A 24,360-nucleotide genomic window follows, 5' to 3' on the forward strand; every position below is an offset into this window, starting at 1 on the left:
TGAAGTACACAGCTGGTCTGTGTTAGGAGGTCACCAAGGCACATACCATAGGTGAGACACGTGAGTTGGCCTCAGATGCCCTCAGGGCCTGCATTTATGTGTAGTGTTGCCCATTGGATTGATTGACCCGACACACCTGTGTAAAGTTAAGCAAGTGCATACAGTAGTGTGTAGGCTCGCATGCCGTGAGCTCCATTCCTGCACTGGGATGCACTAGCATTGGCTCCTGTGTCTCTGAGAAGTCCAGTTGAGCAGGGGTAGCCAAAAATCCCCAAAACACCCCCCCACCCCGGGCGCGGTTTCTATGGTTCATTTTTTGTTTCAATACAGAAGGAAACCAAGATCTTTTAAACATTTTTGGGAAAGAATAAAACATGAAAGGAAGAAGCTTAGCATTTAGGGTGCTCACAACCTGCCAGGTGGACAACTTGGGTTGAAGTCCATACGCTGAATCAGCCAAAGACAGGTAAAATGGTGCATGAAATAGTACAATTGATGTAAACTTTGAACTTGGGGGAAGTTGCACAGGGATTTAGTTTATCTTCAGAATGACACTGGTGTGTTTTCTAATGTCTCATCCTACAGAACTGAAAGGAGGGATTTTGCCAAGCTTTGTGACTGTCTCAGCCTGGAGGAGTAATATCTTGATCTTGCCTAGCATTCTTCACTGGTGGATCTTCAGGGGTACTGCAAAGAGAGGTAAGTCATCTGTTATATGGAGGAGGAAACAGGCACAGGAAAGGGGAGGGGGAGAAGTGACTAACCTGAGGTCACAAAGTAGACTAGTGGCAGAGCTTGAGTCCCAGTTGAGTCTTTGCACTAGGACAGTCTGCCTTCTGGGTCATTTCAGCCACTGCTGAAACTCAGTGAGGGCTTAGCTAATGGTCAGATGGGGAAGAAAGGGAAGACGCCCGTATCCAGTAGGAGGAGATCTGACGTGGCAGGAGTTCAGATGCTGTCAAAAGAGCAGGGAGAAGAAATTCAGTAAGAGGCCTAGGGGCTTTAAGTAAGTTGTTTCATTTCTCTTTCCCTTGGCTTCCTTCCCCCTCTGTGTACTGGGAAGTGGGACTTCTCATGCAAGGTATTCATAAGCAAAGCTGGAACCTGGGGCTCAACACTTATCTAAAAGACTGTGCCTTTGGCTGCATAGAAGTACCTGCCCCAATGCCCAGCTCTGTTGGAGGGGAGAGGACTGCATCCCTTCCTGCAGCACCTGGTCTCCCAACCAGCAGTGATTCAGTCTGGTCCAGACTGGCCTACACACCTCAGGATCTCAGAGCAGAAGCAGTAGGGAGAAAGGCAAAGCTTTCCACCAAAGTGGGATAAACATTATCTCATCCCATCCTTTTCTGGCTTCTAAGTTAATGAGTTAACCACAAGTTACAGCTGATGTCTTTTTATGGGTCTCCTTAGAAACACTGCAGCAGCTAAGCTGTCCAGAATCTGGAAGCGTTCTGCTTCAAATCATTTCCTAGCTCTTCCCACTTGCTATAATGCAAAGTTAAGAACAATCTTAGAATAGCCAGGGGGGTGTAGAAACCCCTCCCTTGGGTTACTTCAGACAAAACTGCAGTGGAGAGGAAAAGGGCCCACTTGAATGTTCCTGAGTGGCAGGCCTCTTAGAAGGTGCAAGGTTTCCTCCCTACCTCTCCTTTTTGATGTTTTGCAGGCAGAACTGTATGAAACCAGGGCGGATTGAAGGGATTCATAGTGCACAGAGCATGGTGGACCTTCAGGGAAGCGCCCCCGTTAACTTTCAAGTGAGTCAGGGGTTACCACTGTTTTGGATGGAGACTGTGAAATGGAGCAGCTTGCCGGAGTTGTATGTGGACTTTGGGGTAGGGCTAGTAAAGGGGGTATTTAAACCTAAACCAGCCCAGAACAAAACCATCTTAAAAACAAGTCAACAGAGACCACTGTGCCTTCCTGCTGCTGAGAACCCAGGGGCTCTGGGAAGCTGCTCAGCCTACAAGGCAGCTTAGCTCTGTGGAGAAGAGGTATTTGCCACCTGTCTCCACTGGGTGCTAATTACTGATGATCAATGTGCAACAACCCCTCTCAGCGTGAAATCCCTGAGCATTTCAGAGGCCCCAGTGCCTTCAGCCTTGCAGCACACCTGCGCGGAAGAGGAGGGGCCTTTAATTGAGACGTGGGAAGCCAAGGTATTAAGACAGCAGAGTGAGCCACCTGAGTCTGCCCAGGGCATCAGTAGTAGTCCCAGTTTGTCTGATTCCTAGCCCTGTGTTGTAGCCTCTGCCCCTTGTTTCCCTAGAAGTCGGCCCAGGCCTGTGGGCACTTTGGAAAAAAGCCTCTCCTAACTGTCCCACAGAGGTTTTCTCGTGTGCTGCTGCTGAGGTTTGTGTGAGCTGCTATTTTCCACCCTCCCGCTGGATTTTCTCACGGCGCTCAGGCCTGGGAAACAGAGGGACGAAGGCTTGTGTGCAGCCCTGACAAAACAGCTGGAATGCCCCTCCCTGCTCTGCTCCAGGCCTTCCCCTTTTGTTCCATGCAAGGCATCGCAGAGCCCAGTGTTAGAGGACGTTGGCGGAGCCTCTTTGCCACGCAGGGAGCCCACGCAGCCCCTTGCCTGACTCCAAAACCTGCTCCTTTCCCCAGGATCAGCTCCTGCCTGCAGCTCTCCATCTTTCCCAGCAGCAGCATCCTCCAGCCCTGGCTGCATCTGCATCCTTGTCAGCCCCCTCCTCCTCTGGCTTCTCTCATTCTCCTTGTGTCTGCCTGGATGCAGCAAGCTTGAGCCTAAGGGAGTGGCTCGCTGTGCCCAAGGGGAAGCCCTGCAGCCTCCAGGAAGGTTGGAGTAGCAAGCGGCTGCAGCAGGCAGGCTGGAGAGCTCCTCCTCCGCCCCCCTGCAACCTGGATGCTGAGAAGAGAGAAGGTAAGGAGGGACCTGGGCTGGTGGAGGGTGGAGAAGGCAGCAGAGGATGGGTAGGGGCTTGGTATTTCAGCCCACATTGGGCCACCCACAAAGGAGAAGGGTGGATGAACCTGGTTTAGTTCCCTGGTGGTAAATGCTTGAGGGTCCCTGGCACTAGCAGCAGTGCAATCCAGCCTCCCGTCTCCTTGCTAAAGGATTGGTCGTGGCAAAGCATTGTCCTTGGGCTGGGGGAAGAAAAGGCACGGCCCTTATTATGGGCTGTGTTTTGTGCTAAGGATGCTGCTGCGGTGGCGTTCCCACTTGGCTTTGCTGCAATTGAACTTGGGCGGCTGGGGCAGGCGGGGGAAATGGTGGATGGACGGACGGGAGCAGCGAGCTTGGCTTTGCAGTGTGCTGCGGGAGCACCCCTCTTTGCTGGAACACACCCACCTGCACACACGCCTGGCCAGGGAGACCAGCCTGGCTTGATTTGGATGTAAACTGTGCGTCAGTATTGGCTCAGCGGCGAGGGTGTACGCGCATGCGTGCCCACATGGCCAAGCAGGATGGCACCATCCTCTTCTTACCTTGCATCGAGCAGGAGCCTGTAACTTGAGAGACAGGGATGATAGTATTTGCCATCATCTATTGCTGAGCCCTGCTGAGCTCTGGTACTCGAGCGGGAGCAGATCTGCCTTTGTCTGGTGGTGGTTTGTCAGTGCGGTCCTGCTTGGTTGGGCATCACATCTACCTTGTGGCTGTCTCATCCTTTAACTGTTGGCATTAGCTGTGTGACAGGAATTGTCCTTGTCCTGTTTGTAGCTGGGAAATGCCCTTCTAAGCAAGGCCGCCCTGGTCTGTGGTGTTACAATTTGCATAGTGCTGTGGGTGCCCGCATATAGATCTGGTCTCTGCCTTGGGCAGCTTCCAGTGCGAGCCAAATCGCGCCTGTTTTGGCAAGCTGGTATCAACTAAAGCAGCACCCCTGGTGTTACTCCTAGCAGCGGGGCAGGCTGGGCTGCGAAGCATTTGGAAAGCGCTGTGAAGACAAAGCGTTATGTCAGTGCCCCGCATTATTTACTGCTCTATGGATTGTCAGTCCAGGGGGCCTTGTGAACCCGGCTTCAAAATTCATCCTGCTGGGAAGAGTGTCAAGTTTCAGCAGCCTGACTGCTTGGCAGAGAGGTTTCCTTGAGGGTGACTTGCATTTTAAGGAGAGGTTTTCTTTTTATTTGCAGTGTCTTGTTGGATTTGCCTGCCTTCTCCTTTGCCCAGTTTGCTGCTGGGCAACGGTCCTTTATCCAGCTGTGCTCAAGACACCGCTTTAATCGGCACGCTTCAGTCCTGCCCTGTCATTGCTGGAAGTTGAGGCTTTCAGCGCAGCTGCCTGGCTGGTTTTGAAACTTGGGTCTGGTATTTGGCAGGTCAAGGAATGGCTTGCCGGCTGCTAGGCTGTTTGTATGTAACCCGTTTCCATTAGTTGCCTCCAGCAGAGGAGGAAGATGTGCAGTCGATCAGCTGTGCTCTCCCTGAAAGGTGTCAGTCACCGTGCCTGCCAGGAGCTATTCCCCTGACAGGTGTAGGACTTCCAAGGGATACCCCAGAGGTTGGGCTGTGCTGGAGGTGGAGCCAGGGTGTCAAAGGGGGATGCCGATAGACCAGGACTGGCTCCTAGGAATGAACAACTGGGTTTTCCAGGGGATGGTGGTGTGATACAAATCATGGCCTGGGTTATCTGCTGAGGACAAGATTTAATTGCCCCTCCCATCTTTGCTGGTTGGCCCCTTGCCATTTCCAGTCCTGGAGGCTGCTCTGATTTACACCGGCTATCAGTCTACGCCCTCTCTTTCCCCCACGCACGTCATCTATTTTGGCAGAAATAGAGGAGATGGCTGTAACCTCACAAGGGACCTCCCAACACCAAAAGGATCCCTAGTTATGGAGGTGCTGGCCCTGGAGGTGGTGGAGTAGCAGGTCTGAGACTTTGTCTTCATGTTTGTTTTAAAAGCTCTTATCCACTTCGGACCATGAAAGCTTGGAAGCATTTTTTTAAAATCTCTCTCCTCACTGCTGATGCTTTCAAGGGACAGTAGATATACTTACACAAAGTCCATGCACCACTTCTGGGCAGGTTATGGCCGACGAGTGCGAATGGATTGCAGCATTGTTAATAAGTGGCTATAAAAGCTGTGGATTAACCTGGGCAAAGTGAGCTGGGCTGGAACGTGTTACTGCTCCCTGGGTTTGTAGAACGTGCTTTGCCCTCATTTGCAATGGCCAGACAAAGTATTTATAGACCTTAGATGACCTGATTTTTTTTTTTTTTTTTTTTTTTTTTTTTTCCCTCCTTTTCTTTTTATTCAGTGGTGCTGGGCACCCTGAGCTCCAGTTAAACTCAGTGACATTTGTAGGGATAGACGCATATGCTGGGTGTATGTATGCCCCTTGCTGCTATAGCTACTGTAGGGATGGCTCTTCATATATTTTCTATCTTTTCCTCTTGAAGCTCTTTTAATGTTAAGAATCCAGGTCTTGTTTGCCTTGGAGAATGCCCCACTATAGATTATGATGGTAGCTCCCCAGGCCTCCAGTCGATATCAAGGCCTCATTGTGCTAATCCAGGGGTGGACAATTATTTTGGGTGGAGGGCCGCTTACTGAGGTTTGGCAAGCCATCACATGACAGGCAGCCAGGGGCAGATAAATATTCATTTTCTAAATTTTTAGGGGCCCCGCGGGCCGGATAGAATGGCCTGGGGGCCCGCATTTTGCCCACCCCTGTCCTAATCGGTAGCGAGAGACAACCCAGCCCTCAAGTCCTCTGTGGTCCAGTTAGACCAGACAGACAAACAGCTGGGGAGGGAGAAATGAAATGAGTTGCCCAAGGTCAAACAAGCAGGTCGGGGCAAAGCTGGGACCTGATTGCAGACCTCCAGAGTTTTGAGTCAGGTGCCTCATCCCCAGGGCTGTCAGGTTTTTCTGAACTCGGTTGCTTTGCAGCATCTCTAATGCTGATCTGCAAGTGGTAAATAATCCATTTAGACTCTCCAGGCCTCTGCTGAGCTTGAATACCCGGCATTTGGGATACAAATTTCCTTTTCCCTTGTAATCTGGACATGATTGACAGAGAAAATCATTAAGAGACAAATGCAGAGCTTCCACTGATCAACAGTTACCTATGTTCCCTCAATGAGACCTTATTGTGGGATATTCACTTCTAGCTGGGATGCTAAACTATCCAGCTTACTTTCACCTTGTGTATGGTTCCTTTCAACTTCCAGTTGTCATGTCCTCCAACAGCGGTCTCCTGACTCAGGCTGGGAGTGGAGAGATGACTTCATTTCATATGACTCTGAGTCTGGCACTTTGCTTCAGCTTTCTGCACTCGCACTCTCTCTCAAAGCACATATGCACCCCTCTGCAAACCAAACAAAAATCCAGAAAAAAAACCAATTTATTTTTTTAAATGATTACCAGTAAGAGTGGCAACCTTTTTGCATGAGACCTTCTCCACTGATACGATCCCTAATGGAATGATATCCTTATTAGCAACTTTATAAAAGGAAAAAATGCAATCTGATCTAGGAAATAGCTAGGGTTGTTCTGGACACAGCAGAAGCAGAAGGAGCGTGTTTAAATAAATGCTGCCAAAGATTGTCAAATGCCCTTACTGCCATGTAGTGATGTCAACTCCAGTTTGATGACCTCAAATTCCATGCCAGTCTGGTGGGTGAGGATGTTAACTTTAGTATAACATCCTTACAAATAAGTTGCCTGCAAATAAGTCACCATTTGCAGGTGACTTATTTCCATGATAGAGTGTTTTATCCAACTAACTGCTGCCTGAGCACATAGGAAGAAGCATAGAGGACTTAATGGACTTGCCCAAGGGTACGCATCGCAATCAGTAAAAATATCTCCATCTCCTGAGTGCCTGCCCGGTGCATACATCAGGCTGCCTCTCAAGATGGAGGACGCTTTGTGTTCTAGTCTTATTAAATACTCATTAAATAAGTGACCCTACTGAAGCCCAGGGAGCTCTGAAACACTGGCAGGACTGATGTTTCTTACTCTCTTTTAAAAGGGTTGTGAGTTTTAAGGATCTAATTTCTGACACTTAACTTCCATGGTGGCTATGCGAAAAATCGCTTCGCTTCTGTTTCCCTGTGTGCAAAAGGGACTTATTGGCCCATTCTTCCTATAGAGTAAAATATTTCCAAATCGCCTATAAAAACAAAAAAAAGGCATGAGGTCAGCAAATTCCCATTGACTCTGGGTGGGTATTTCTTGGTGCAGCCCAGGGACTGGAGCACTGTTACCCGAGACTCAGGAAATCGGGTTCTCTTCCCAGTTCCAGGGTGTGAATTAAGGGGGAGCTTGGGGGAGCTGAGCCTCTCCTTCCCCCTCCACCCCCAATAAGAAACTAAAGCCCTCCTGTAAGATTTGAAAATCATAACCTGGGGGAATTGGATTGCTCCTTCACTTGGGTGGACTTGTTAATTAATTAACCGGTTTAATGCTTTTTGCAGACCCTCCAAGAGTCAAAGTGTAATTCAAATGCTGCCCAATTCTGCCACTGAGCTGCTGGGTAATCCTCAGCAAGTTGCTTCCTGTCTCTGCCTCAGTTTCCCTATCCATAAAATGGGCGTCGTGATGCTGACTTCCTTTACAAAGCGCTTTAGGCTTGTGGAGAAATGCTGTAACAGAACTGGGGATTACTCACATCCTTTGTGCTTTTGAGAATCCCACCAGCAGCGCTTGTAAATGAGCAATACAAATAAATCTATAGTCACTGCCCCAAAACTCTTGGTTTAAGTTGATACTACTAATAAAGTTATTTATCAAATGGATGCTTCACAGGACTGCAGTGAAGACTCTGTTCATACTGGTAACCTGCTTATCTGGGGTTTCCCCTGAATAAATAAATATAAATATAAATATATATATATATATTTTTTTTTTTTAGCTGTCTTAAATTATTTTGAGATTGTGAGCTTCTTGGCAGCACTTCCTGCCATGCCTCCTCATGGCAGAAATGCCAGGGCAATTTCCCTTTCAGCACAGCCCCGGGAGGTGGTGGAGGGGGGGCGGACAAGCAGCCGAGCCAAGCCAATGGGCCAGTTTTTGGCATGAGCCCGGACAGAGCCTTTCTCTGGGTGACCCGCTCTTTGAGCTGACCCCCGCCCTCCCTTTCTTGCCTCATGCTCTGAAAAGTTTTGTGCGCGCCAATTAGAGCTGGAAAGTTTTCAGTAATTCTTTGGGTCTGACAGGCACGAAGAAGCAGCTGCCTGTAGAAAGAAACAAAACGTTCCCGTCCCTCATGCATTCCCATTTCCATTCATGACCCGCAAGCGTGGTCCCCAAGATGCTGAGATAATCTGAATGCACTAATATGCCATCCCCTCCCCAACTCCCAGAAAAGGAGGCCTCTTTTGGAACAGCTTGGGAGGCAGCTATGTCACGGCATGTATTCAGTGAACTTTTCTTTAGCTTCATGGTCTGAATATCGAGCATTTTAGACATGTAACACGGTGCCTTGGAGCGTGTGGTGCGTCTCCCTACACAGGCTACTCTAGCAGCTGAAGTCAGCTACCGAGTTTGCTGCTCCCTAGCTTTTAGCTAATAGTTACGTGCCAAGAGAGCTAAAATAACAGGGCACTGTGTGGCCTTGAGCAAGTCGCTAGACTTTGAGCCTCTGCTTTCCAGCTGGTAAAATGGGCATGTCTTTGATAGGGATGAGGATTCTGGGGGGACTCCAAAGCAGATGTTTTGAGATTGAGAGAGAGGGAGGCTTGTGAGTCTGAGAGAGCTCGGCAGCTGCGTTTTACTCTTCTGTTACAAGAATTTTGCAAGCTCGCTGTGTAACGAGCACACCCCCAGGTGGGCAGTGAGAACGGAGGTGGGTTAATTCCAGTAGCTGGTGGAGGAAGAGCTTTGAGGTGTAGGTTATGGTTTAAAATTTTGATGTTAATAAATGCCTGATTCGTTAAGCAAGATGCCTGTAAGTGGCAGACATTGTAAGAGGAAAGCAGTGGCCAGGGACACAGCTGCTGGATTGCCTGGAGCACGCTGCTCGTCCCTAGGGTGACTCTGTCCTGACTCGTAGGGAAGAGCACGGTGCTTCAGGCAGTCCAGCAGCACTTACGTCCCTGGCCACTGCCTTCCTCTTACAATGTCCACCGCTTACGGGCACCTTGCTTTACGATGACTGTCCATCTCCCGCCACCCTCCCCTGAGTTCGTGATAGCTTGCTGTTGCGCTCGCCTGACTCCCTTTATATTGAAGCTGTTGCAAAAATGATGTTAAATTCCACTCCCTGGATGCTTTCTCTTGTTCACATCCACATTGGCTGCCTGCATCCATGAAGTGTAAAGAAAAGATACATGGTCGTTTTTCCAAAAGCACAAGAAGGGGTGCGGAATAAAAGTGCTCCTAAAGGAGGCCGGGCAGCAGAGCTGCTCTGGTTGAAGGATCCAGAGCTGGTTCAACAGCCCTATCCCAGAGCACTTGCAACCTTCCCCGTACTACCTGGCCAGCCAGGCCTTTGCAGAGCGCAGGGTCAGGAGCTTCTTGGACAGAGCCCAGCAAAGCGGAGTTAAGTTTCCAGTCCCACTTTGCTGCCTGCCTGCCAGTGACACCTCTTGGTGCCATCCCTTAGATACTGTGACTACTGGTCTCGAGTAACACAAGCTGCAAGGATGCTGTTGTAGCTTATGCAGCATTAATATCTGTGAGAAGTGGGTGAAATCTCAGCAGGCAGAGAGGACCAGGTAACCGTGACAGTAGGATGCTTTCCTGCAAGGTGTAACAAGCCAATCTACTTGCTACTTGCCCAGCTGGTAATGACTGCCCATCACCCATGACCAGGGCAGGATTTGAACTGGTGACCTGTAGGCGAATTGCTTTGGGGGCTGCCCAGACCTCTGGGTTACCCCTTGCTACAGTGCCTCTGTGCTGGTGGTGTGTAGGTTTAAGGAGGAAGCTCTCTGTGACTAATGCTTTTTGGCCAAAAAGCAAACTCTGCAAGTTCCCGGCCTTCCTGTCTCCACCGCTGTTACTGGTGGGAGTTACATACTTGTGCCAGTGTCGGCTGCGGTCGGGGGAAATCACAGGGCTTGTTGGGAAACTCGAGAGAGCAGCATTCAGGAGCCGCATGAACCGTGGCAGCGGGTCAGCTTCTTGTGCGGGGAAACTTAATGCGAGTGAGTCAGCCAAGAGGAGGAGGAGCGCTGGGAACGTGGGCCCCAGGCACTGGGAAACTGCCACGGGACCGGGGGCAGCGAGAAAGCCGAATGCCTGCAGTGTAATTAATGCCTCGTCTGAGGTTCAGTGACAGCAGCCGCTGGGCTCCTCTGGTGACCCCAGACACTCGAACTTAGCCTTGGGTTTCCACTCTCGCCCCATTTCTCCGCTGGTGGCACAGATACGTTACAGGCCCCATGAGGAACCAGAACCCAGACGTCCCTGCTGCCAGGACTGTGCTTCAAACACATCTTGACATCTGCTTCTTAAGAAGACCCACGTTCAACCCTGCTGTTGGGGGGATCAGGTGGTCAGTGTGAGCTGGCTGTTTCCTTAGGTTGCAGGGGGCTCTATGGGCATGTCTACGCCCGCACCTGGGTGTGCTGCAGAGGGCATGCCGTGCCCATTGCATTCGTGCTGCCCCCCAGAATAGCACTACCAGCAGGAAAAGCTATGGGGGCACCCCAGGAATGGCTTTACTGCCACATTTTCAGGTTTGGTGTGTGCCAACAGGATAGTTTCCATAGGCATGCATCCACCCCTCCATACTGTAGACGTATGGTAACTATAAACCCCAGCACTTCTGACTTGCAGGGCAAACCTGGGCACATGGTAGCTTGCTGTGTAAAGGTGAATCGTTTTTGCCCTGGCTACCTTGCAGTGTATTCCTACTTTACCCTGCCTGGATTCCTCCTTTTCTTTTGGCCAGATTCTGTGCTGGGGTACAACCAGCGCAACTCCAGTGGCTTTAGAGGAGCCCTGGGGAGGTCAAACAGAAGGTAAAAACCAATTCCAGAGAGGAAATATTCTCCTACATGGAGAACTTTTCTCAAATAGCCAAAGGGAAAAGGAGAGACCATGACTCTTTTCATCTTTTCCCTTTGCCCCATTTGCAGCTCTTTCTCTTGCACTGACCTTTGAATTGCACTCCACAAAATCGGGCTGCCTCTCAAAGGAGTTTTGCCAGGGGGGCAAAAAAAAAAAAAAAAAAACTGGGCTGCCTCTCAAAGGAGTTTTGCCGGGGGGGGGAGAAAGACCTGGTTCCTGGGTTTTATTCCACATCCGGAGGCAGAGGTTAGACTGCAAAAGTGCACAATTTAGCCACATCCATAAACCGGAGCTCAAGTGAATGACTGATTAGGTGCCAGAGTGAATTTTAATGCTGTGTTAAATCATGCTGTCAAATGGCAGGAAGTGCTCGAAGTACAAGTCCTGTTGCATGAACCATGCAGCCTGTCTCGGGCACTTGTGGCACAGAACTGTATACAGCAATAGTTGCATGTAAAGGACTATGGGATAAACTGCAGTAGGCATGATGTGCTGCATTCATCAGGCCTGTTTCGCTGTCCCACTTGTGTCCTGTCCCCAATCAATTATTTATAAAAAGTTGTTGGGGATAAACAGTATTTTTCATAAAAAGTTTTGAAACCAACTTATTTTTCCTTCTGCTTCCTTGCTTGGAAAAACTTGGGCTTGATCAAGGACCTCTTGAAGTCCATGAAATCTCTCTGGGTTTCAGTAGTCACTTGATTAGGTCTAAGGTGTCCTGCTCTGAATGGCCTACTCAGTTGCCTGCCTACTGACGGTCTCTCTAGCAGCTGTAGGGTAGGACCCTTGAACTCTCTGGGAGCACTCGCTCAATTGCTATCCCATGTGGAAAATGGCCTTCTGGTGCCAAGTCCCCACTCTCATTCTGGAGGCAAGAACTCATCTCTGAGATGAGATCAAGGAACGGAAACTCAGGGCATTTCTGGGACCTTCCTCTGGATTTTTCCCATGGATGGGGGATGGTTTTGGTCTTTTATTAGCACAGAATTGTTTGTGGTGTTTACTTTAGTGCTGTCTAAGGACCTCTTGCTTCAATCTTCAGTAAGTATTTTGCCACCACTGGTAGTTCAGATTAACTGCAGGCCCATAATTAGTCCCCAGTTAATTTAGGCTGACTTGCCTAAATTTACTTTGTGTTTATTTCCCCTTTGTCCTATGTCCGATATTGAAGCATTGTCATTATATGTAGTCCCATTCTTGTATTCTTCCTTTGATAGTTTGTCTTTGTAGTAGTTTATTGGATAAGTAGGTAACTCAGCGATTCTCCAGCACAAATGCATCACTTTGAAGAATTCATCTAGGGTTTCCCATGGCATCATTCCTCCATTGTTACTGGGCATGGACAAATTGTAGCTTAAACATGAACATTTTAGAAGGGGAGCCTCTTCCACACAGGTGGAAAGACCAAGAACGTTGTGACCAAGTCAACTTTCTTACTCCTCGCCAGGGAGGGCCAGCTTGTTGGACAAGCTGTGCTATGGACTTTGGGGGGCATATGGTGTTCCCCTTCTCACAAACCAGACCCACCAGTTGTTGCTGTTGAGTTAACGATGAAGGAGCCTGCTGCTTCGTTTATCGTGGGGGAGCAGGGGGAATTCTTGGTGTGGGCTCCCCACCTTAATGAAGAAGGAAGGTTTTTTTCCCCCCCACCTAAGCACTGATTAAATCTGAGGGCTTAATCCTGATCTGACAGGTGTTAAAGATGGTTACTGCATCTCTGACAAGTGATTGGAACCCAGATTAGAGAATCTAGAAGGTGAATTTCTGACCCCCGTGGATCTGCTGGAACCACTTAAAGAATTAAATCAGCAGCGAGATAAAGTTGCCCTCTGTTTTCAGCATCTGCTTTTTCTCGTAATACAAGCAAAGCTGCAATTCAGCTGTCTCGGGTCATCTTCGCTTCGACTGGCTTCATTTCCTGTCTCTTCCTCATGAAGGACTGAACTGCTTGAGCCTCGCGGATCATACCCTAACTCTACGCGGCAGAGTTAGGGTATGATCCTGCTTTGGCGCTGTAGGCTGAGCCCGCCAGCCCTTGTTGCGTGCAGGGCGGTGCTTCCACCTACGGCAGCTCCGATACGAAAGGGCAGCGGGGTTTGCTCCGCTCTGCTGCGCAGATTTGGTGGCAAAATATTTTCCTGTTTGCCTGTAGCCTGTGGTTGGGTGGGCAGCATAACACGTGGTTCCCAGTTCTTATTGCTGTCAGGCTGCTGTCTTATATGACTCATTTATTCTGCTGAACTGAACATTTGCGTGCACTCTGTGGCCTGGCCAGGAGTTTATTTCCAGTCTCTTCTGGAAGTCGCTGGGTGTCTTACCATTAATTGTCATATCATTAGGTGTCTGCCCCGCAATCTGCATTTCTCTGGCACACTTTCGAGGACCTGTAGAAATAGCATCAATAAGAGACTGGCTCTAGGAGTAAAGGCATCGCTGTATCTGATGTGGTATAAATTAAACGCTATGCCAGTGCCTTTAGTTTCTTCACTAGCGAAAAGCAGAGCGAGTCAAAAACCAGTAAAAAGATTGGAGTAATTTTCGTTCCAGGTATTCTGCAAAAGATCAAGTCTCTTCATTTACTTAAATCTGATAATTTTATATCAGTTATTTTCAGATGATTCTGGGCTTTGGGCTTGCTTTACTTCCTGGCTCCGTTTCTCTTTCTCTATCCTCATTCACGCCCCTATTTTCATTACTAGTTAGAAAAACAAATTCTGTTTTTCAACTTGCAGAGTGTTTCATTAAGCTCTACTCACGGGCATAAAAAGACCCAGAATCTTTTTCCCATAAGACATTGTTTACAGGGAAATGCTGACTAAAGACCACTTGACGATTCATTCAAAGATCTTCTTAAAATTATTATTTTTAAAGACTTTAGGTCCTTGTAGCATTGTGTGATGATAATGTAATACTGGAATTAGCAATAAATAATGTCCCTGGTGTAAGTCATTAATTTTGGCATCCATATTTCATAAGTGGTGTGATTGATGAAAGCCTCATAAATCTCTGATTTCTTCCCAGCAGTAGGATCAGGAGGAGCATTTAGGAGGCAGTTTTCTGAGCCCTCCCATGTCCCCAAGCAGTCTGAGCCCTGATGCTGTGCATCCAACTTTTTTAGTTTCTCTTTCTTTTGTTTCCTTTCTGAGACTGAGAGGGAGGCTGCAAGAACTTTAGGACCACCAGAAATTATTTACTTGGATTGAAAATTAATAAAGACACTTGCCCAAGGCTTTAAGCAACTGATTACACAATAAAGTCTCTGCAAGATTAAATGGCTTCTCAAAAGAAACTCAGCCAGCCTTTTCATCTCCCCACATTATGAAGCCCTGTCTTAAGTCCGTCTCCAAATCTCCAATCAAATATATGTCCTTTGTTGCAGGCCTGGACTACTGCAAGACTTGCCTTGTTTTGGCTTGAGTGGAGGAACGATTTCAGGAATAGGACAAGATTTATTCAAGCCCCTCGCCTCTTTGGCAAAGGCAAGATTCACATTTTCAAATGTGCAAGTTTCATTGTCAAAGCTGACTTCAGGGAGAAATCTCGTGTTGGGTCTTTGCATTTCCCTTTCGTTGAGACTTGGGCTCTAGTCTAGAGTGCTTTTAAGAAGTTTCCCCAAGTCTAATCCACCATCCATCAGAGTCCCTGAGTTACTGGATACCATGCTGGATCTTAATGAAAAACTATTTGTTTTCCATTCTTCTGGGAATGACTGATCCAATTCATCTGTTCCCATCTCCCTTAGGCTGAGAAAGCGTGACCCAAGGATGTTCAAAGGGTCTGGCTTCTCGTGGTGGGATCTCTCCCAAGAACCCGTTATATCAGCTAGGAAGCCAAGCTAAATGGCTGCATTGTTCACGGGAGCTACACTCTAGTTGAGCAGAGGAGAGCAGACCACTGGCTAATGAAATGGAGTCATTCATGTGCATTGCTTTCACCCCCCACAGTCTTATTCAGTGCAGTTATTGCATTGCTTTCCCCCCCCACAGTCTTATTCAGTGCAGTTATTTTTTTTTTTTAGTTGTAAACTTATCTGCTCCCTTTATTCCCTCTCTCTCCAAGCTAACCAACAGCCAGCAGAGTTTCTGTCTCCAACCGCCTTCATGCCTTTGTCCACTCTACTGCTCTTTTGGTTCTTACGAGAATGATGCTGCATTTTAAGGAATGTGGCTTTCAATATGTTACCCAAAGTTAAAGCAACACTGTCAAAATAGTTTTGCGTCTGAGCCCGTTGAATTTAGCCCTGCTGCAGCTGCAGTCGTGCGGTCTAACGGCACACAAAAAGCGATAACAAAAGCTTAAGTTTCTCCCTCCTCCAGCAAGCAAAACCAGTGTGTTGGTACAGCTCACGATCTATGCCATGGTCCCTAGAGATGGATTTGGAATTGAGGACTGTCCTGCAATGAGTTTGTCCAGATCGGTGACCTGCCAGGAATTGGAGTTGTATTTGCTCCCTGTAAGCTTAGTAGAAGAATGCACAAACTGCATTTCCCATTGCTGTGTGTGGAGTTACTTGTTTCAGTAGCAAAGCAGCTGCAAGCAGCAGGCTTTTCTTTCCAAACTCTTTCTTTCTTTTCTTCTTTTTCAACTGTGCCAGTGCCTTTGAGGCTGCTTTGCTGCATGGCCACACATGTGCTCGCTTCAGCATCTGGGCCTGACTTGATGTCCCATGAGGCTCTCAAGGTAAAACTAGGGAACTATGGGCTCAACAATTCAGCGGTCAGATGGGTGGGAAACTGGCTGTGGGCTCGGACCCAGAGAGTACTAATGGCCGGTTCTGTGTCAGCCTGCTGGAAGGTAGCCCGTGGGATCCCCCAGGATTTGGTACTTGGACTGGTGCTTTTCAACATCTACATCAATGATCTGGATGTGGAGGTAAAAAGGAAAGTGGCAAAGTTTACTGATGACACTAAGCTCTGGGGAAGTGTGGCCACGCATCAGAGTAGGCTGATGATCCAGGTGGACCTAGACAGGTTAGTTAGATGGGTGGACCAGAAGCAGACACTGTTTGACACTGGGAAGTGTAAAGTGTTCCATCTGGGAAGGAAAAATCTGCGACAAACTTACAGGCTTGGTGGTGCTACACTAGCTAGCACCATGTCCGAAAGGGACCTGGGGGTCAAAATTGACCATAAAATGATTAGCGGGCTGAAGAGCAAGCCAAATGAGGAAAGGCTGACAGATCTAGGACTGTTCTGCCTAGAAAAGGGAAGACTTCAGGGGGATTTGGTGGCAGCTTACAACTATATTAGGGGAGAGCATCAGGAGCTAGGCGAACAACTATCCACCAAAGTGCCCCAGGAGAAAACCAGGAGCAACAGTCATAAACTCCTAGAAAAAGGTTTCAGACTGGATAAGGAAAAACTTCTTCACTGTTTGTGTGAGCAGACTCTGGAATAGACTCCCACTGGGGTTGGTGCAGGCACCTACCTGGAGATCTTCCAAAGGAGACTGGATGACACTCTCCAGTCAGATGGGTTATTTGACCCCAGCAGTCTTTCCTGCCCAGAGCAGGGGGCTGGACCCGATCTCATGAGGTCCCTTCCAGCCCCAAATGTCTGTGAATCTGTGACATGCTGTCAGAGATTTGGACTACCACAGACATGCCCCTGACACTTCCTGTGTACAAACCTGGGGTTGTATTGTCCTCTTCTCTCTCGCACACCCAGAACTTAACCTGGAACTTCCCAGTTGATTTGGTTCTTGGGGATCTGAGTTTTGCTAATCATCATGAATGGGAAGCCCATCCAGGTAGGTACTGAGGCAAGTCTTCCTGCTTCTTGAAGACGACAGAGCTGGTCTGTGGTCTGCAGCAGACCTCTGTACACAATACTGGCACTTTTTCTGTTTCTAACCCCCGGTTCTTCCCACCTCTGTCTGCATTTGACTCATGAAAACAATATTTGCTGTATAGTCAGAAGTGAGAGCAAATCATTTCTGCATCCTTTTCACTGGGACTTCTCATGCTTTCCTAGCAATTCTGTCATTACATGCTTGGGTATGTTGTTTCTGGGGCTACATCTGCATTTAGCAAGCGGCTGTTTCCTATTTCTACACCTGCAAATGTGCCTAGGTAACACAGATTCATTGGTTCCCTTTTCTGTGGCTGAAAAGACAAGAAAACAATATTTCTGGCATTGTAAAAGGGTTGTCATATCATGCATTCCTGGGATGTTTTTTTTTCTCAGTTGTGGGAACACACAGGACCATTGATCTTGGTATGAAAAGCTTGGGGGAAGAATCTAGCTGAGACTTACAAAATCCTTGTAGTCTGTATCATCTTGAAAGAAGAAAAATCAAAGCAAGGGAATCGCAACTGGCAGGCCCAGTGTTGCCCACACAGGGGTTTTAAGGTCAGTGGCATTCTCCTCCTGATCTTTGTCATGGGCTGTACTGGAAGGCTAAGTACCAACGCCTATGTAAATGCTATCAGGAGTTGGAAAAAGAGGGAGGAAATTACTTGCATATTTCTATCTGTCGGATGCAGTACCAGATTTTCAGGCACTTAGTGTGCAGTGCCCACTGTTGGAGTCAGATCTTCAGTCGGGCTTTATTTGGGTGCCTGAGTAAGAAAGCAGATTTTCAGGTGTGCTCAGCACTCAGTAGGCATTTACTGGTCACGTGTTTAAGAGCTCAGCACCCAACAGGCAGATCCAGACCCTTTTATTGGTGTTTAAAAGGTGGAGATGAGCTCTTGAAAATCATCATTGAAATGATGGCATTCAACGTAGAGAAGTGCAGGGTGCTCCACCCTGGGAGGGAAAACCAGCATCCTACTTGTAGGCTCGGCAGAGCTCCTCTCACTAGCACCATGACCAAAAGAGACCTGGGGGTCTTGATTGACCACAAGATGAACGTGAGGCACCAATGCAATGCCGTGGCCAGCAAAGCAAACCAAACACTGGCATGCATCCACTGATGCATCTCAAGCAAAACCAGGGATGTCGTCCTCCCACTCTACTTGGCTTTAGTGAGGTCGCAGCTGGAGTAGAGCATCCAGTTTTGGGCCCCTCATTTTGGGAGGGATGTGGATAAGCTTGAGAGAGTCCAAAGGAGAGCCACCTGCATGAACAAAGGCCAAGAGAGCAAGTCTTATGAGGAGAGGCTGAGGGATGTGGGACTCTTCAGCCTGGAGAAGAGAAGACTCAGGGGTGACTTGGTGGCAGCCTATAAGTACATAAGTGGGGTGCACCAGGACCTGGGAGAACAGTTGTTCACCGGAGCTCCCCCAGGGATAACCAGGTCTAATGGCCACAAACTCCTGGAAGGCTGATTTAGACTGGCCATAAGGAAAAACTTCTTTACAGTGTGAGTGTCCAGGGTCTGGAACAGACTCCCCCCAGGTGCAAACACCTACTCTGGACTCATTCAAAAGGCATTTGGATGTTTATCTTGTTGGGATCATTTGACCCCAGCAGACTTCCTGCCTCTCGGGCAGGGGGGCTGGTCTCGATGATCTCGTAAGGTCCCTTCCAGCCCCTAATATCTATGAAGGTCCTGATTCTGGGTGCTGAGCACTCAAAAAAAATCTGGCTTGCTCTGTGTGTTGCCTGTCATGCTGCAGTTTGCTCTGGAGTTTACATTGCTGCCTCCGCCTGTGGCTTACTTGATGTAGCGAAGGAGCCTCCGTGTTAATTTTGGCAGGGTTCCCCTCCTTGCTTTAGAGCTCAGGTCGTTTTTTAGGTATTGGGGATCAGAGCCCAGTTAACACCGTCTGCCTGTAGCTGGGCTCCTGCATCATCGTATGACGGTCGCTACAGGAAACGAGATGCCCGGTTCTGATCCAGCGTTCCTGGGATCTGATGCATCGTGTGCAATTTCTGCCCTGGGTGAATACTGCAAAATGGCATTTGTGGTCATTGTTTTTTCCAAATAAAAACCCCACTGACTTGCTGTGTCGTGGAATGTGCAGGCCTTGGTATTTTCATCTGCTCACGAGCGCGGGCAGTTTGAAAGCCGGCCTGTTTTTGCAAAGGCACAAGCACTTCTGGCAGATGCAGTCACTTCGGTTTCCCTCCTCCTGTTTATAAAATAAATAAATTAGTCATGCCAGCAGGGAGCAGAAACTGTGATGCCCAATTATACAGCAGCAATGCTGATTAATTGAAGGCACTTGACGTGACTAGTTAACGGCAAACCCCACGGTCTGAAGAATGCTGATTGCAGGACACTTCATCATGTTAAACAACGTGTTGAGACATGGATAAGAAGTAAAACAAAAGAGGAGGCTAAATTCATTGAGTGAATTATTATCTTGGTACAGTTAGCTGGGCTGTTGCTGCAAAGGGCTGGATGATGAGGCTCTGTACTTGCTTCTTCCTTTCACTCCTGAAGGTGGATTTCCAAGAGCCTTTCTGCTATGATTTTCATCTGAAAGAGTCGGTATCAGTAGACCTGTGCGAGTTGGCAGCGATCCTGCCAGCAGCTAAGGGTGCAGGGCCCCAGACCCCCCCTGCACCGATCTCCTCCACAGCTGGCACGTGTCGTGGCCACAGCAGGGGCTACCATCCCTGCAGGGGCCACCATCCCTGCAGCTGTCACCCCGCTGCGCCTTAACACGCGCAGGGTCACCCATGGCACCAGTTTTGCTTGTCCACAGCTTGAGGGGCAGTTCACCCCCAAACCCGTGCACCAATTTTCTTGAAACTTGGCAGGCTTTGTGGCCTCAGCATAGGCTACCACCCTTACAGTTTTGACCCCCCTGTGATGTAACACATAGATGTGACAGGAGTTCGGCTTTCAAGAATTTGGCGTGCAGTTTCCCCCAAACCCCTGCACCAACAGTCTTGAAACTTGGCAGGCTTCATGCTCTCTGCAGAGTCCATCACCCCTGAAAATGTCATCCAAATCGAACAAAAAAACCAACACAGTTGTAGATATTTTATTGTTTCCCCATTATACCCTATGGCCGGATCTCCGAGGCAGCTCCAAAGCGCTTCGACCCGGACGTGCTGCTTCGGACACCTAGCTCCCCAGATGCAGCCTTGCATCTTGTAGCTGGAAAACAAGGTTGAGACGATGTAACGAGGGCGTGACAAGAAATGACCATGCAGCATGAAGAAATGAAACGCTGAGGTTGGACTGGATGACCTCCTGAGGTCCTTCCAACCCTAATTTTTTATGATTCACGGCACCAAGGTCTGTTACAATGAGTTGTCTGTCTCCCAAGAGAAGTGCTAGAAACCGTGTTGCTGTGAGATTAGACTGGAGCGGGGGAACATGACCATAGCACCAAGCCCAATCTGGCTTTAAAGTTGGGACTGGGTGGTCTGCTGGGATCCCCCATTGCTATGTTCTGGCATGTAGCCCCCCTCCCTTTTCCTGGTAGACTAGAGACCATGGTCCTCTCCCTCTGTGCCAGGTAGACTTCAGATTGTCAGCTAAGGCTCGCATGAGCAGAGTGCATGGATAGATCCTCACAGCTTTCCTTGGCATTTGGCTCAGTGTTGAACTTGAAGGTTTTTTTTCTCTCTCAGGATCTCTGCTTTTTCATAAACAGGCTTACAAATCAAGTGGCCTAGTTTCTGAACAGGTCCAGCTGCAGCAGGCTCCCTTCCCTGCTGCTAATCCCGAAGGAGTGCTCCATGGCGTGCAAGTGGCAGTGGGCAGAGGAGCGCGTTGCTTTTATCCCGTTCTGTTTCTGAACCCGCCGAAGCTGCAGCTCTAGCTATTTTGGTTTGTTGGGGAGGTTTTTTGTGATCTGTGTCTAAGCCACTCGTTGTCATAAATGTTCTGATTTTGGCTGCCTCCGATCACTCTCTAGGTCTTATTTTTCAGAGATGATGACCATCTGCAACTCTTGATGCTTCCAGGGGGGCAGGATTTCTCCTAAGGGCGTGTGTGGAAGATGGTCTGTTCGCAAAGCTCTGCCATGCTGAGCACAGTGACCTTTGCTGTTGATTTTTATGGGGTCAGGATTTCACACTTGTTTCCCCTCTTCCCACCCCCAATCTTCACTCTTGGTTCTTTATGCTGCTGTGTTGGGTCTCTGCTAAAACTATACTCTGAACATCTTGGATGGTGATAAGGTCTAAAATTTTGGAATTCCTTCTGCCTTTTTGATTCCCGCCCCCCATCACCTCCTCCTCAATCTCTGCTTGCTCCTTTGCCTGGGGCGTGGCCAGACTTCTTCCTCACGTTGACCCAGCCTGAGCTGGAGTCCTTACTCGTGTCTTAATCACTTCCTGTCTCGGCTGGTGCAATTCCCTCTCTGACATCTGCAAATCCTTACCTCATTAGCTCTAGTGAGTGCAGGGTCTGCAGTCTACTTCTAGACCTGCCCTAAGCAGCAGGCTCATGTCACCGGCCTCATCTTCTGTCGGCAGCTTTGACAGCGTCCAGTTCCACTTGCCCATTCAGACCTGTCCGTGGTTCTCTCTGCCTGCAACTTTTTCCCCTTCTGCTCATTGTCAGTCCTTGACCTCATTGCTGTTTTAGGTTGTGGTGCTCCATCTATGAGGAATGTCCTGCCTTTGTATGAGTCACTAAGTCATTTCCTTTCTTTTAAATTTCAGCCGCGTCCTAAAATGCTTTGTTCAAAGAGCTGAGCAGGCTATAATGAATCCACAGCCTTATACCGGTGAGGAATAGAGGTTGGAATTATCTTTTGCTCGGGTATTGGAGATGCACCCCCCCACCCCCTCCATGGGCTGACTTGACTGATGCCTACAGTAAATGAATAGCAAAATTAGATTTCAGAAGCTCGTTGTTTGAAGTCTTGTGATGCATCCAGGAGACCAAATTGACTCTGTTTCTCTGCAAAGGTTTTTAGTTGTATAAAGATGCGTAGGGCCTGACTCAGAGGTGCCATGCAACCACAGCCATTGACTTCTGTCAGTGGGGCTCAGCACTAGTAGAAGTCAGGGCTGTACTGAATTGTGCTGTGGCCTGTCTCTCTGAAGCTTTCTAGCTATGCTGTAAATACTTGGGCACTGATGCACCAGACCCCTTCTACCATAGCCTTAGACTAAGTCCACAGCAGTCTTGTGGTGTCTTCCCATGGCTTAAATTTTGGGAATCTTTAGGTGGCACTTCGCAGCTGGGCAGCAGAGTGGTCTGCTAAGTGATCAGTGGGACATCGTTCATCTTGCTGCCCAGGTCTCGTCCTCCTCCAGTGCAGACCAAGGCAGCTTTCCCACTGTGGAACTGGGTGGACTGGTGACAGGTTAATTTTGAATTTTTAAGATTCATGAAGGCATTGATTGACTTTGTTCAGGGGCACTGAATCCCTGGCCTGCAGGCCACAGCTGGCCCACGGAGCTGTGTCCTCCTGTCTGCAGGGCTCTCCGCAGGTCTGGAAATTTAGCAGTGAGGGAACAGAGGCAATGTTCATTGCCATTCCCCAGCTGCCAAATTTCTAGACCGACGAGCAGATATTGCAGCCTTGCATGCTAGATGGGGTGCACGGGACTTGGCCATGCGGGGCTTAGGTGGCAGCCCCATGCCGCTCAACCAGACTGCAGGACAGAAAAGTTTAGCACCAGTGACCCCGTGTAAACTTGGCTTGGGAGTTTTGGACCCACACCCCTTATTAATGTTCATGTACTCATAGTCTGATAGTACAGGAAGTCCTCAGCTGAGACCAGGTCCCTATTGTGCTAAATGCTGTATGGGCTGAAGGTAAGGTTTGGTTCCTGATCTGGAGAATATAATGTTTCCTTTGTCTGCCTGGATTTTCCCCTCCTTTTACAAGAAGCACCAGATTTGCTAGACTGTGATTGCTTGGGTCATGTAGACGGGACAGAGGGTTGAGGTGGGAATGGGTTTGGTTTCCAAAATCCCAGCCTAAGCCTTGACCATACGAGTCCCCTTCCCAGGCAGTACTGTTTCTGAGTTTGTGTTTCTCTTCTCTCCAGGTCTGTGAAGATGGAAGAAGGGGTCCATCAGCTAGAAGCCTGACTTGGTGACGCTGGGAAAATCTTCCATCTCTTGGTAGCTGCTTGCCTGAAATACAGAACAAGACAAATATGCTGAAGCCAAGTGGACTTAAAATCCCTGGCAGGGCAGGGAAACACTCCAGCCCGGTGGGACGGACTTCCGGGACAGTTACAGCTGCTGTCACCACCAGCTCTAAGGAAGGTAAGAACTGGATTTGGCTGGGGGTGACCTAAACATGAGGAAGTTTTGGTTTAAAAAAATAATGGCTAAGGTCACCTGCCTTTAAAATCCCTCACTCCTGTTTCTCATGTTGACCTAGGAGGTTTACCCTGGATACTTATCAAAAGCAAATGGAGTGAGGGCCTTGTGTTGCCCTCTAAAAACTGATCTGCAAAGCAGACAGGACCTGTTGCTGATGCCTGGGGAAAAAACCCCCATAGTTAATTAAAACTTATAATGCTAAGAGCTGAAGAAACAGTCCCAGTCCTGTCCTGCATGCAGGTGTGTGAGCAGGATTAATTTAGTGATTGCATCTGGCTGAAGCACTTGGGAACACTGGATAAATAGCTCTTTTTCTCTCTGTGGAGCTTACAGATTTAAAGCCAATGGTATGTTTTTAATCAGAACGTCATGCAGTGGCTTCAGTGATTGCAATGCAGTTTGACAAGATGTGAGGATACGTGTATGTATGTATGTTTGAAGAAATGCTGGCTGGACAGCACTGCTTGTATACGATTCAATGCTGATTTACAGGACTGATGCCTTTAGCTTGTAATGCAAGAGTATGCTTGCAGTACCCAGGGTGGGAAGTTTTCTGACCCTTGCCTTCTGGAGAAGGTTGGGGTTTTTGTGATAATCTTGAGTCAATGCCACAGTTTTTGGCAGAATCATTGTTGTTGTGCCCTACATATGTTTTAGACATCCATACTCCATAAAAGATATACGGATTAGAATGACCAGGGTCAGCGTATTGCATATGGAAAACCTTCATTGAGGCCTTCAACTTCCAGTTTGTCTGTTTCTTTCCCTGATTCCTGCTTTTTGTTGTTAAGCAAATTAAGACAAATGATGGAGAGATGAAAGCCGCTTCCATTTTAAAACAATTGAATCAAAATTTGAGAGAAACCCCAGGCATGCATGGGACGGAGGAGGGCTCTGTAGGGGCTGCCATGCCCTCTGCTGACAATCCTCTCACTATAGTGAGTTTTCCACTGCATGGTTTAGTACCTCTCCACTTTAACGTGTTTGCTTTTGAGAACTTTATTTTAAACTTGGAGACTGTCTAGTTCCTAGAGCGTTTGGTAACTGCAGTTATCTTCTGTCTCTTTGGAAAAGAGTATCTTGGGGTGCAAGGGTGCATTGAACTTGGTGTAGCTGAGAAGCATCATCCTGCCATGGAAATGTGTGCAGGTTCAGGGCCTTCACTGACAAAGATCTGCTTTGCCATGGTAAAGTTAATTGGTCTGGGATGGTGCTATCTGAAAAATAAAGGAAACCATGCAACAATAAGTTTTGTGAGGGCAGCACAGGCATGTTACTTAAAAC

At 48.3% G+C, this 24,360-nt stretch overlaps 1 protein-coding gene and 1 long non-coding RNA gene across 7 annotated transcripts in view; one reads left to right on the forward strand and one right to left on the reverse strand.

The window, feature by feature from the left end:
* Positions 1-573: 573 nt before the first annotated feature.
* On the reverse strand, positions 574-1,723 carry LOC102373912. Of its 3 annotated transcripts, none has more exons than XR_324501.3 (3): positions 1,647-1,723; positions 765-955; positions 574-687 (listed from the first exon to the last, which is right to left on the reverse strand). It is a non-coding gene; the product is annotated as an uncharacterized LOC102373912 (long non-coding RNA). The 3 variants fall into 3 exon arrangements; XR_324502.3 differs by lacking the exon at positions 1,647-1,723 and adding an exon at positions 1,265-1,380; XR_324500.3 differs by lacking the exon at positions 1,647-1,723 and adding an exon at positions 1,157-1,380.
* A 489-nt stretch (positions 1,724-2,212) lies between these two features.
* The window catches only part of CLIP2 (CAP-Gly domain containing linker protein 2), a 106,477-nt gene continuing 84,329 nt past the window's right edge, over positions 2,213-24,360 (forward strand). For 3 of the 4 annotated variants that reach the window (XR_003095360.1, XM_025210619.1, XM_025210618.1), the window contains exons 1-2: positions 2,213-2,893; positions 22,794-23,016. Coding sequence is in view for 3 of the 4 variants with exons in the window: in XM_025210619.1 (XP_025066404.1) it covers positions 22,905-23,016 (112 nt within the window). In the remaining variant the exon portion in view is untranslated. Of the gene's footprint in view, positions 2,894-17,236; positions 17,292-22,793; positions 23,017-24,360 lie in introns of those variants that run through there. The other variant, XM_025210617.1, reaches the window with a different exon arrangement.

This window comes from Alligator sinensis, unplaced genomic scaffold, assembly GCF_000455745.1.
Source record: "Alligator sinensis unplaced genomic scaffold, ASM45574v1 scaffold419_1, whole genome shotgun sequence".
Classification (NCBI taxonomy): Eukaryota; Metazoa; Chordata; order Crocodylia; family Alligatoridae; genus Alligator; species Alligator sinensis.